This window comes from Eublepharis macularius, chromosome 18 (assembly GCF_028583425.1).
Source record: "Eublepharis macularius isolate TG4126 chromosome 18, MPM_Emac_v1.0, whole genome shotgun sequence".
NCBI lineage: Eukaryota > Metazoa > Chordata > Lepidosauria > Squamata > Eublepharidae > Eublepharis > Eublepharis macularius.
The window spans coordinates 3,417,383-3,431,403 of NC_072807.1; the positions used below are offsets into that span (position 1 = coordinate 3,417,383).

The 14,021-nt window shown below is 46.5% G+C and overlaps 1 protein-coding gene across 6 annotated transcripts in view; it reads right to left on the minus strand.

Moving 5' to 3' along the window:
- Window positions 1-1,758: 1,758 nt before the first annotated feature.
- GDAP2 (ganglioside induced differentiation associated protein 2) overlaps window positions 1,759-14,021 on the minus strand; it is a 34,366-nt gene continuing 22,103 nt past the window's right edge. For 5 of the 6 annotated variants that reach the window (XM_055002925.1, XM_055002928.1, XM_055002927.1 and 2 more), the window contains 6 exons: window positions 9,584-9,660; window positions 8,362-8,438; window positions 6,756-6,895; window positions 5,839-5,893; window positions 4,427-4,570; window positions 1,759-2,675 (listed from right to left, as the gene is read on the minus strand). In XM_055002925.1, coding sequence (XP_054858900.1) covers window positions 2,631-2,675; window positions 4,427-4,570; window positions 5,839-5,893; window positions 6,756-6,895; window positions 8,362-8,438; window positions 9,584-9,660 — 538 coding nt within the window. In that variant the 3' untranslated portion in view covers window positions 1,759-2,630. The remainder of the gene's footprint in view (window positions 2,676-4,426; window positions 4,571-5,838; window positions 5,894-6,755; window positions 6,896-8,361; window positions 8,439-9,583; window positions 9,661-14,021) is intronic. The other variant, XR_008598594.1, reaches the window with a different exon arrangement.

Here is a 14,021-nt window from a genome sequence, read left to right on the forward strand (position 1 = left end):
CAATCAACCACTAGTTAAAACCTGATCCAACTTTTAATTTACAGATTCAGAAGATGTGAATTGTTTTGCAAGAAAGCAGCTGGGCAGACGCAAGGCTGTGAAAAAGAACAAATGTTTATCAGGAGCTGGAAAAATATACAAGTCATTAGTGACATGAAAGATGTCTTGAGTAGAATTGATAAGGAGCATAGGGCGGCCAATACAGCTCCCCCCTTTTATGTTTTACTCGCAACCCTGCAAAGTAAGTTAAGCTGAGATCATGACTGACTCAATGTCACGCAGTGAGTTTCATGGCCTATGGGAATTTGAAGGTTGGTCTCCCTAGTCTAATTGAATGCCTGCAGCATCCTATTGCCTGTCTAGTACTAGTTATGTTAACAGTGGAAATGTTACAAATTTATGCAACAGGTAGATGAAGCCTGCTGAAAACAGACTTAGCAAATTTAGAGGTTGGTATTAAATTTAGCTTCAGGGTTTTGTTGATTGTGCCAAACACTTCCAGAAGTCCTGGCGTGACAACTACATATGAAACAGGGTGTGCTTACTCTGCCCACCTTGCCTACAAAATCAAAGAGGAGTTCTAAAGAAGTGAGCCAATGTCTACTGACACTGTCCTTGTACTTCACAGTAGTTTTGTTTGTTGCTGCTCTTGCTGGTCGGGGAGTTCGCAAGCCTGCACAGTGCGTGCGTGCGTCTCGGTTCTCAAAGTCCTTGTTACATCATAATCAACAGACAGCCTTCAGGCTAACAAACTAAGAGAGAACATAAACCTTGCCACTGAGAAATAGTGGAACATGGATGTGCAGCTCATGGTGACATTTTGAGTCCCACGGCACACTTCAACCCAATTTTAGGGCTTCAGTTTTGCTCTTAAATGTGACTCAGCTTCGCAATATCATCAGTAGTCCTTTTGCTAAACCTGGTCCACCAATACCTGTTGCTTACTGGCGGCAGCAAGGAGTGATGGAAGCCACTTTGGGTCCCCACTGTGGACGAAGGCAGTGTATAAATGAATTAAATAAATACATGTTGGGTTATAGATGTGAAAGCCAAGGAGAAAAACATTTTAAAATGTGTATGTGTGGGAGTCCCCCCCCCCATTTTTCCAATGTCTTTTGTCCCAGATTTTAATGAAAAAGGAAATTTGGAGGAGCAAATAAGAAGTCTTATGGAAATCCTCTCTTTTGGAATGAATGAGATTCTTTTAAGGAGCAGATTTTACTCAAAACATTTCTCATGAAAAATGTGTGCAAGACAACCTTACAGCACTATATGACAAGTGAGGACTCTTCAGGACTTGCAGGGGGCATCTCATTTCCCCCTCTCCCACCACGTCCTCTTTCCCTTCCTTGTCTCCCACAGCCCCCTTTCCTACTTCCTTCTCTCCTTCCCACCCACCTTTGTCTCTCCCCATCTTTACTATCCACCCGCCAGCCTCTTGCCTGTGCCCCCGTTGCATAGTGGGGAACCTGCAAAGACTTGCATGAGATGCTTCGCTCTTCCCTGTATCCCATTCCCTACACTATTTCCTCCCTGTCCTCCTAGTAGCCCCTTGCTCTCAGAAGATACCCGGCTACTCTGGCACACAGGATTTCCAGGTGGTATCTCATCCAGGTACTGACTGATGCACCCTAGTGAAGCTCAAGTATAATCTACCACCCACCTACATATATATTAAGAAATGCATGAGATTCACTTTGGGGAAAGCACAGACTACCAGTTAAGGATAAATGGTCTGCAAGAGATGATATACGCTCCTTCCAGAAGACAGATACAAATCTTTTATTTTTTTGAGAAAACATTGCATTCTCGAATTTTCTCCTTGTAATGACAGAGTTTTCATCCATCAGAGCTTGGGTGCGTGCTCCAGGTGGCATTATTTACAGCATCTCTTGTCCTTTTCAAAGAAGAGTGCACCAAGACTACAGGAGACCTTGCGGACAGATTTTTCAGTTTTATTGTTCAGTGGGAGAGCAGCAGCACATCCCACTGTCCCTCACATCTCACATCATCCAGGGAACAAAAGACAGACTGGCAGCTTCAAAACTCTGGTGTAATTTAAAACACAGAATACTAGCGGTTTGGTGGTGGTGGTGGCAGGGTTACAGCAGTTTTGCCCAGCCTGCAGCTACATTTTCAGAAGGTGCCTTAGGGGGAAAAAATCACACACAAGTTGTGTTTGAATTGCAAAGATTACACAATCTCGTTAAGCTGATATTGTATCTCCCCCCTACCCAAACCCGTCAAGAACAGGGCACTGAAGGAAAAACTGAGAACTTGCAGAATAAGGTTAAAACTTACTCCAAGCGACTCTCTGAGAAAGTTGTATTGGTGAGGGCAAAACCGTGCTATCCAGAAAAAAAGAAAATGGAATCTACTCCAGAAGTCCAAAACGAGCTTCCCCACCGGAGCGCGAAAGAGAGCTCTGATGCCACGGCAGTTCACGGCCGTCTAGTACTCCGACTGCTTGTGTGCTTGCAAATGTCACTGTAAAAAAATACCAGAGGCGGGGAGGAAAACCCTTCCCTCTGATCTCTGTACATGGATCAGGGCAGCTCATCACAGACGGTGTTGGCAAGCAGCAGGTCTCATGGCCTCGGGAGGCCAGAAATAATGGCAGTGCTGTGAGGTCAGAGATCTGGAGAAGAGGGGTAAGAATAGGAGGGCCCATTTTCCTGCAGAAAGAAAGAAAACGAGCTAACTCATAAAGGGAACACACAGACCGAAGAGAATTGACAATTCATACTGCATCTCTTGCTGAGCCGAGTCTGCCCTCCCCTGCAAACGAGTCACTTAATCTAATGGTAGACCCTCCAGCGGAGTTACTGCCCAGTTATGGTGGGGAATGCAAAGACGCCCCACCGCTTGGGTGTGATGGCCTTCCTGACATGGGAGGACTGGAGAAACAAGGTTCTTGAACTACAACACACGCCCACTTGTGTTCACTCTTAAGATGGCACCTGCAACGTTCATTAGCTATGTGCCAAAGATTGCCTTGGCTGTCTTCAGTGCTTAGGGCAGGGGTGGGGAACCCTTTTTCTGCCAAGGGCCAACTGGGATATTTATAACATCATTCGTGGGCCATACAAAATTATTAGCCTGCTATACTGAACCCCAGAAAAGGCACGATCCATGCGTCCCCCCCGCTTCCCTGTCATTTTCTCTTCACAGTGGCAAAAACTGGAATGTCTCCTGAAAGCTACTTTGAGGGGATACAAACTGACCTTCCCAATGTCCAATACCCACCAAATTTGCAGGGGACATAGTCCTCACTGTCCTCTATAGACCCCCCCCCAAGTTTCAGAGAGATTGAACCCCAGGAAAGGCATGATCCGTGGGTCCCTCCCTTTCCTGTCATTTTCTCTTCACAGTGGCAAAAATGGGAGTGTCTGCTAGCAGCGACTTTGAGGGGCTGGCCCTTTTCCTGGCTGGATGGGCCAGAGTAAGACCTCTCTAATTGTCAGGGACAGGGGCAAGAACTGGACTGTCTGCTGGAAGCTACTTTGACGGGCTACCAACTGACCTTCCCAATGTCCAATACCCCCCAAGCACACAAAGCAATAGGCATAGCCTGATTGCTTCTGCGCTGCGCGTCCCAGGGTGCTGCCACTGGGTCAGGCCGGGGGCACAAGCGCATGAAGCAACAGGCACAGCCTGGTTGCTTCTGCACTGCACGGCCCGTGGCGCTGGGTTGGGCCAGGGGGTCGTCAGGGGCCGGCATGGGCCACAGCACCTCCTTCAGAGAGCTGCACTCAAGGTGGCTGCTGGCTCCGCCTCAATGGATGCGCCGGCCCTGCGGGCCAAACCAAATGATTTCATGGTCTGTATCCGGCCCACGGGCCAGACATTCCCCACCCCTGGCTTACGGCCAAAGGGTCTCCCTCTCTTCCAAGCATCCTATGACATCTCCAAGGTTTTCTCTTGCAATTGGCAGTCTAGGATCTGCATGCATGAAGGTGGGAGTATGACCCATGCTATCCCCATATGAACTAGCATGGGGAAAAAGGCTCTTGGTGTGCCTCTCTGTGCCAGAGGGCCAACTAGCTGGCGAACCCTTTGAGCATCAGCTGATGGCTCAAGATGGCTGAAATGGTACATGCTTCAACTGTTAGCTGATGCCACTGGGTCCATAAGTACCTCTCAGAGCACCATATGCCAAAATACACTCTTTGCTGTCCAGTCTTCTTGGCTTAACTGTACAACATGGATCATGACAGAAGGAACATTAAGTCATCTGTTTTTTATAACCCACTACAGGCGCGGGCTGTTTGCAATAGATGCTACTCCTACATCTAAAGGGACTTCACAATCCTGCCCATTGCCAAAGCAATCAGAGTGATTTGTGAGCAGAGGGAAGGACAGCCCATTGGGGGGCTTCCATCGAACTGGAAACAGGAAGAGACGTTCCACTCTTGGAGCCACGTACCCTAGCATCATATTCGAGAACGAATGGTGGGAAGTCAATCTGTTCAGGGGGGATCGCTGTGAACAGCTGCTGGAGGCTTTCCACGTGATGGATCTTGTCCTTCAGTCCTGAGACAGTGAAGGTAGTGAAAAACCATGTTGACACCTGACAGGCCAGAAAGGAAAATTAATACTCCAGTAAAATCTTTGCTTTTAAACATTTTGTCTAGAGGACACGGTGACAAAGCCAAATGTCCCTTCAGTGTTTCAGCTGAACAAGGTAAAAGTGCGCACACGCACACACACACACACCTGCCTCAGACCATCAAGATCAGCATTGTCTATATCAGGGGTGGGCAAATTGCGGCCCACGGGCCACATGCGGCCCGCCAAGACAGTCACCTACCGGATGCCTGGCACCGAAAGTTAACTAATGGATGCAATCATTTTAAAAGGTGCGGCCCTCCGCTAACCTCTGCTCCCACAAAGTGGCCCCCGAGCCAAAACAATTGCCCACCCCTGGTCTATATAGACCGGCAGGGGCCTTTCACATCACCTGCCACCTGACCCTTTTAAACTGGAGCTGCTGGGTGCTGAACCTGGGGCTTGCTCCATGCCAACCAGGTGCTCTACCACTGATCCATGGCTCCTCCACCAAAATTAAGGATCTGGGAATATTTTATCACTTATTCTAAGAAAGGCATCTTTGTAGCAGTATCACTCTTTCAAGAACCAAGGCATCACAAATTACAAGTTCTGTCTGTCATCCTCCATGCCTCTTTCCCCTGGCCAAAGCCCACACCCAGCACTGCTGAGCCCAGGCCCGCCAAAGCGCTGAGGCAGCGAATGACCCTCCGGCCCCAACACCATCACTTTTGCAGGAAGACACATTTCAGACACACATTGCAGAGCCTTGAAAGAAGCAGGTCCCTGTCTCCTTGAAGCAAAGAGACCTAAATAGACACTGAAGAAGGGGAAGAAGAAAGAAACACAAGTTTGCAAGTGCAAAAATACAGCACTTTAAAAACTTGGTTAAAGTTTGGAGCGCAGCTTAAAGCCAAGGAAAATACGCGTTTGGCGGGATTTGAAGAAAGAGAGGGATGAATACTTTGTTTCCTGACAGAATTCTGTATACAAAGGGTATACAAAAAGCTTTCCATCCAGTCCTCAAGCAATGATACATCGTTAAGTTATCCAAGGCAAAGTGGATGAGGATCTCTTTCAGGAGAAGTCGCTTGCAAAAGGAGGTGTTCAAGAAAGTCAACTAACTGGCTAACCCAAATAACTGCAGTGCTGAATTCTGTTTTTCCTATGTAATTAATCACTTCATGGCACTAAAACAACTACAGTCCAGCTGTTATTGCCTGAAATTTCAAGGGCACGTGCTCTCTGACTGAAGATGCAACTTTGCCATATGGAGATTAAATACTTCACCTTTGAACGAAATGTTGGATGGACGAAGTACAAGGCTTTCAGATTTCTTTTGTACCTAGGTTAATAACAAGAGCAGTAAGTTCTTCACATTTGGAACAATGGAGCAAAAAGTTCTAAGCAATCCTTCCCCCAAATCTGCGTTCCATGTTTTTAAAAAAGGCTAATTATCTCAGGACTGCATTTTTTGAAGTGCCCTGAATGGTTTCTCTATGGTAAAACTCTGAAGAGATTATCAAAAGCGAAGCATCAAAGCTGTGCGGCTTATCTTTTTCAAAGGCCTGTGTAGGCTGGCTCTACACATGAAGCAGACAGAAGTGATACAATTCCGAGCACTGGATGTTTAATGCTCTTCCAGAAAACCTCCCTGAGAGTAAGACAGGAAGACATCATTAGGAAGAAAAATTCCAGCCCAGTCCTTCATATGCTGAGCTAGTTTTCCACTTGTGGGAAATTAATTTAGGGGAACCCTCAAAAGTGTCATCCTTCCCTCTGCCGTCTGAAGTGTCACAGTCTATTCTACCATCTCAGCACTTGGTCATATTTTACTGCGTGTCTCATCTCGGCTTCATTGTAGTAACCAAGGCACTATGCAGAAATATGATACAGACGTTATCTGAACAACATGCCAAAAACTAGGCCCTCAGGCCTGAAAAGAAGTCTCTCTTTTCACCGTTCTGGCTCATACCTACCACTCTGATTTTAACCTTCCTCCAATTTGTATGGTTATTCTCCGTAAGTTAGGCTGGAAGGAGGCCTCAAACATGGCTGAGCAGAGTGGTGGGGGACAGGTCTTTGTCCTGATATGGTACTTATCCTCTATTTTTGGTGGATAAAGCTTTTCATGGGGGGAGGGGGGTGGCCAAGAGGGAAAACAAGACCAGATGGCATGGCTTAAAGACAATCTGGAGGATGCTCACTTGACATCAACAATGTCGTAGAGTTTCTTTAGGAAATCCGAGTCAAGGTGGTTGTAGACATTAGTGAGTGTGTGGAAATAAACAATGACATATTCCTTCACTGCAATGTGGTCCATCACATGGATGAAATACAAGAGAGCCTGAGAGGGAGAAAAACCAAAAGCGTCATTTACTGGTTCAGAGAATTGTGGTATTCATCCTTTACCCATCTCAAAGCGCTGGCTTCTTACGCTTCTGAAGGAAGAAAAACCAACAAGCACATCTATCTCAGAGCCAAGCTACAAGTGACGAATGACACTTGCCTGATCAAGTGGAAGGAAAGTGAATGGCAAATGAACAGGGAGGAATACGCGTGAGTCTGTTCACTTGCCAGGCAAGTGTCATTCGTCACTTGTAGCTTGGCTCTTAAACTTTTCCTATTACTAACCTTTTCTATGAAATCACACTCTAAAAGACACTGCATTCATCAGAAAGGAAATGGAAAGAGAATCAGAGAGACCACTTGGGTTTTTGGGGTGGGTGGGTGGGTGAGAAGTCTCTTAACTATGTGGTTCTAGACGCAAAGATAAAGAGCACTATCCCTATTTAGTTGAGAGGATTTTTTACAGCTTCAAACATAAAAGGCTCAAAAAAGATTAAGAAAAAGAAAATGGCTCTCCACTTCTACAAAAGTCAAGCCCACTGTAGTGGTGCAATGGCATGTGACGTTTGGACGGTAACTGCATTTTATATGTAAGTGAATGTTAAAGTTCATGCGAGATCCTTTGCTTTAGCAGATCCACTGTTCCCCACCCCTCCACTAGAAATGGTTTAAATCTGAGCACTAACAATTTAAGGCCTCTCTGCAAGAAGTTGCAATCAATTAAACATGGTTCAAAACAGCTCACAAGATGCACTCACAGGTTGGATGCCGAGTTAAAGGAAGGTGGGTTGCCGTGTTTGTCTGTGGCAGTAGAAAAGAGCAAGAGTCCAGTAGCACCTAGAAGACTAACAAAGTTTGTGGCAGGGTAGGAGCTTTTGTGAGCCACAGCTCACTTCTTCAGATACACTTCAGAGTTGAAGGAAGGCATTCAGATTCAAAGAGAACAACACACAAGTCCGGTAGCACCTATTAGACTAACAAAATGTGGTAGAATATGAGCTTTCATGAGTATCTGAAGAAGTGAGCTGTGACTCACAAAAGCTCCTACCCTACCACAAATTTTGTTAGTCTTATGGGTGCTACTGGCTCTTTTCTACTGCTACAGACAAACTAACAGGGCTCCCCATCAAGATGAACAGTGGAATCCTATACAATCTAAGCCAACCGGTTTGTACCCCTGGACTTCACAGTAGGACTCCCCTACTTCTGCCTCCCACTGCAGCCTGCTCAGCCACTGCCCCCATTCCTTAGAGTCAGATGACCCTCAAGAACAGCAAAGTGTGGATCTGCAGTAGGAAGGGAGAATTATCTAAAATTGTTGCACTCTTTTCTGAAGAAATTAAGCACCCTCAAGTCTTTGGAACCGTGTGGTTGGATACACACTACTGAAATCAGGATCTAAAGAGAGACATTGTTCTAAAGAATCAATTACATCAGGGTTTAAATTTTCTCTCAGGATCTCACCTTCTCCATGTCTATTAGCGTTACCGGTATATTCCTTCCAACCACTGCCATCACTGTACGGCCACAGTTATCCACACCTACAGATGAGATAAGCCGCAGAAATTTGAATTTAATACCAAAAAAGCAGAAATCAAGTCCAACTGAAGAACCAACAGTTCATAAAACAATCACGGAACTGAAACATTCGTTCAAGCTTTCTTTCTGTTGATCCCCCCAAGCTCTGAAAGCAAAAGGAAACTCTGACGTATGTTTTGTAACTTTCATACAGAATGAGCTGAGAATACAAGAGGGTAAGCATTGGTTCAAATCTTCCCATGTGAACTTCTTTTGCTGGAGCCTGGGGAAAGAAATCCTCTTTGGAGTACCATGGATGGAGAATGCAAGAAAACCACACCCATGTGTTGCAAAACAGAAACAAGATAGATGGAAACCTTTTCAATACTAGTACTATGTGCACCAAGAAGTTTAGTTGTGATGCGGTTGCTCTTTGTTTGGGCTGCCAGCACGCACACTTCTGCTCTTCAGTATCACCCAATCAATCATCAATCAGATAAACATAAAATTAGCCCTTTGTGTGCAAAAAACGTTTTCAGTTTCCAGCACGTAAAGGGTTAACTTCAAATAGGCATCTATTATTTTTATCTATTATATGGGCGTTTTTCTGATTCTTCGGACTGCAGAAGTGATGACCGCCCCCCCGGCTTGCCATCTGTGATCTCTGCAGATAACGGGAAGTTTGGATGGAGCGTTTTCACATTAGTCCTTGAGTTCTGTCCTTTGACATTCTAAGAAATCCAACAGAAGATTTGTCAAAGCAAAATTTCTAGGAGGAAGATGGGATTAATACTAACGGGGACGGAGTTGGGGGAACGTGCAAAACAACCCTGGGTGGAAAGCTCAGTGAAGAAGAAGTGCAATCCTGACGTAGTTCAGAGGCAGAACATCCTCTGACTTTCCCTCTCTCAAACACAGAGCCTGTCACCTCCTTTTCAGCTCCTGCTCTTGCCTACCAACATCCCAGATCTGTTTCCCTATCTACATTCCTTGCTTTTGGTGGCAACATTCTAGCCTACCCTTTTCAAGTTTCTCTGAATATGGGACCTTACTCAAGTTATATCCTGTCCTCCCTTTCATTGTGCCTTTTGCTTATCCTTCCCCACAATACAAGTCTTCGACGAAGAGGAGTTCAGGGGCAAAGTCCATTTCTCACCTTAACACTTACCTGTTTGGTACAAAGCTTTGAGGGAAGCGATATCAGACAGGTCTTCTGCTCTTGCCTGACAGAGCCAGCGACTGTAACTAGAAGCAGCCACGTATGAGATCAGACCTGCCTAATTTTTTCATTAAGGCTATTATAAAATATCAGGGCCAATGTAAGTCTTATCAATTGAAATTAAACAGGAACAAGCAACATATTAGTAAGTGATTGCATGGGTTGGATCCTGTGGGTCCCTTCTGCTAGTGGTGGTGCAGTGATACTCACTCAGTGGCATGGGACCCACAAGTGGCTCTTTGGAGCACCGTTTCCCAATGTGACACCCACCCTATGTTTCAGGAAAATGGGCAAGACCATTACCTGGTGAGGCCTGGCAGGTGGTTTTGTACTTTGACACAGCTACTACTGGAGGATGGGCAAGCTGCGAGCCTCCCTGAGCTGCAGGCCTTGTATCAAGGATGGGTGTGAAGGGCCCATCCCCTCCAACAATCCCCCACCCTTCTCCATAGCCTCTGCCCTCTTATCCCAGCACACAGGTGGATGCCATGAGGATAGCAAGCTGGCTGCAGAGAAGAAAAACCCTATAATGGCTGACACCTGGAGAAAAAAAGCTGGCCCCAGTGGCACAGTGATGGCTTTACTCCTCTTCCTCCATGGTCAGCTTGATCTCCTCCAGGCACCTTGCCCCTCTCCCTCCACCTCTTGAGAATCCATTCCTCATACCAGGGAGAAAGAGACAGAAGGGAGAGCAGAAAGAAACTCGGCTCAGAGTACTCTTAGAATATACTTGGAAGGCGATGATGTCGACAGAAGGCCCCTTGCCAGTCACCTGCATGGAATGTGCCATGTTGGTTTTCCTCCCGGAAGAGAAGAAGATTTGTCAAAAGTGTAAGCTGGTCAGGTTTTTGGAGGAGGAGATTCAGAGCCTGGAGGAGAGGATCACCACCCTTCAGGAAATCAAGGAAGGGGAGGATTTCATTGAGAAGAGCCTGGGGGCTCTGCACAAGCATGAAGAAATAAGTCCAAGAGAAGAAGGAAGAGTCGATCTCCCTTCTGAGCCTCCTCTCAGTTCTGCAGTACAAACCGGAAGGCGTGAACTAAGGAGATGCTCTGGTCCACTGAAGCTCAAGAATTGTTTTGAGGTGCTTGAGATGGTGACGGAGACAAGAGTGGAAGGAGAACAAGGACCTGGAGGAGGGAGTGAAGAAGGCAGGGGCCACATGGAAGTGGAAGAAAATGGAAGGTGGTGGTCATCGGGGAATCTCTGCTCAAGGGTATGGAACGTCATGTGTCCAGGCCAGATCCCCTACTCTAAGAGATGTGTTGCTTGCTGGGAGCCAGAATTCAGGCTATTACAGAACGACTGCCGAAACTGATCAGACCAACTGATCAGTACCCATTTGTGCTGGTTCACGTGGGAACTAATGACACGGCCACAAATACCATCACAAGAATGAAAGAGGACTATGAAGACAGTGGGGGCACAGGTGGTATTCTCTTCTATCCTTCCTGTCAAAGGAAGAGGAATGCAAAGGGAGCAGACCATACTCGAGGTGAATAGTTGGCTGAGGTGGTGGTGCCGGCAGGAGCACTTTGGGTTCTGGGACCACGGGATAAGTTTTCTTAGAGAAGGCCTTCTGGCACATGGTGGGCTTCACCTCTCAAGGGCAGGGAAGAAAATGTTTGGAAAGAACCTGGAGAGCTTCATCAGGAGAGCTTTATACTGATGCCACAAAGGGAAGGAGACGGTCAACATGGGGATTTCAATGAAGAAGTTATAGCAGTGGGAGCCCGCCTGGGTAGGACAGATCAAACAAAGATACAAGGCTACAAGTGCCTATATACCGATGCCCAAAGTATGGGTAATAAGAAGGAAGAGCTTGAGCGTCTCTTGCAAATAGACGGCTATGATATAGTAGGAATTACTGAGATTTGGTGGGATGATTCCCATGACTGGAATGTGGTAGTGGATGGGTACGAGTTGTTCAAGAAAAACCGGAAGGGTAGAAGAGAAGGTGGAGTGGCATTGTATGTGAGGAGAGGGCTTGATTGTCAGCAAGTTCTGGAGAATGTGGTTGACAGCCCAGTGGAAAGAATGGGAAATAAGGTGGAAATAAGGGGAGGAAGGACAAAGGGTATTGTTGCTGGAGTCTGCTACAGACCGCCTGACCAGGGAGAGGAAATGGATGCTGCCCTCCTTGAACTGATTGGTAGAGTATCCAGACATCAGAACCTTATAATTATGGGTGACTTCCACTTCCCCGATGTGTGCTGGGAGACAAGCTCAGCAAAGCGACAAGAATCACGCAACTTCCTGACCTGCCTGGCCGATAACTTCCTTTTTAAAATGGTGGAGGAAGCTACAAGGGGCTTGGCCATACTAGACTTAATATTAACCAACAGGGAAGAATTAGTAGATGGGGTGAAGGTGGTGGGGGCCTTAGGGGGAAGTGACCACGTACTCCAGTTGCTGTGGGGGGCCAAGGACATTTGTAGCCAGACTCATAGGTTAGATTTTCATAGGGCTGAACTCAGAGGCTTGATGAGAGTCATTCCGTGGGGGAGTGTGCTGGAAGGGAAAGGTGCGAGTGAAGGGTGGGCCCTTCTCAAACACGAGCTTTTGCAAGCTCAAGCCCTCACTATTCCAGCAAGACAGAAACATGGTAAGGGCTCCAAGAAACCGATGTGGATGTACAGAGACCTCTAGAATAAGCTAAGTGAGAAAAAGGAAATGTTCAGGAAATGGAGAGAAGGACAGACCTCTAAAGAGGAATATGTGAGGGTTACTAGGTACTGCAGATCAGCCATCAGAGAAGCCAAAGCTCAATACGAGCTGGGTCTGGCCAGGAGGGCTCGCTACAATCAGAAAAACTTCTACAGATATGTTAGAAGCAAACACAAGGTAAAAGAGGCAATTGGACCGCTGTTGGGAGTGGAAGGAGAAACTCTGATAGAGGGCAGAGAAAAAGCAGACAAGCTTAATGACTTTTTTGCCTCTGTTTTCTCCCTGAAGAACTCGAGCCCATCTAGAGATGGTAGAAGGCAGGACAGGACACCTAGGCGGCTAGTTGACATTGACAGAGAGGTGGTAGAGAGGCACCTGGCTGTACTGGACGAATACAAATCCCCTGGGCCAGATGGTATGCACCCAAGAGTGCTCAAAGAACTTTCTAGAGAACTTGCAGAGCCTCTGTCCATCATCTTCAAGGCCTCCTGGAGAACTAGGGATGTGCCACAAGATTGGAGAAGAGCGAATGTTATCCCAATCTTTAAGAAAGGGAGGAAGGATGACCCGGGAAACTACAGGCCGGTCAGTCTGACTTCTGTTGCTGGGAAGATACTAGAACAGATTTTAAAGGGATCAATCTGTAAGCACCTGAAGGACCACTTAGTGATCCGGGGAAGTCAGCATGGTTTTGTTCGTAACAGATCTTGCCAGACCAACCTGGTTTCCTTCTTTGATTGAGTGATGAGCTTACTGGATTGTGGGAACTATGTCGACGTGATTTACCTGCATTTCAGTAAAGCTTTTGATAAGGTTCCTCATGACATTCTAATGGGTAAACTGGAAGACTGTGGATTGGACTATAGGACAGTTTGGTGGATAGGGAACTGGTTAGAGGACCGCACCCAAAGAGTGGTGGTCAATGGCATCTCATCAGATTGGAGGGAGGTGCCCAGTGGGGTGCCGCAGGGCTTGGTTTTGGGCCCTGTACTTTTCAATATTTTTATTAATGATCTGGATTAAGGGGTAAACGGGCTACTTATTAAATTTGTTGATGATACTAAATTGGGAGGAGTGGCAAACACTCAAGAAGATAGAGTTAAAATTCAACAAGACCTGAGTAACTCTGGAGAAGTGGGAGGTTGTGAACAGGATGCAATTCAACATAGGTAAGTGCATAGTATTACATCTGGGCCACAAAAATGTGAAGCACAAATACAGGATGGGGGATACACTTCTGGGTAGTAGTGTATGCGAAAGAGGTCTTGGAATAAGAGTGGACTGTAAACTAAATATGAGCAGTAAGTGTGATGCAGTGGCAAAAAAGGCAAACTCAGTCTTGGGTTGTATCAAAAAGGCCATTGCATCGAAATTGCAGGAGGTCATAGCTCCTCTTTATACTGCCTCGGTCAGGCCACACCTGGAGTACTGTGTGCAGTTCTGGAGGCCTCACTTCAAAAAGGATGTGGACAAAATTGAGAGGGTGTAGAAGAGAGCGGCAAGAATGATCAGGGGTCTGGAGACTGAACCCTACACAGAAAGGCTGAGGGCCTTGGGAATGTTTCGTTTGGAGGAGATTGAGGGGGGACATGATTGCTTTCTTGAAATATTTGAAAGGCTGTCATTTGGAGGAGGGCAAGGAACTGTTCCAGTTGGCAGCAGAGGATAGGACTCGAAGCAACAGGCTTAAATTACATGCAGAAAGGTACCAGCTGGATA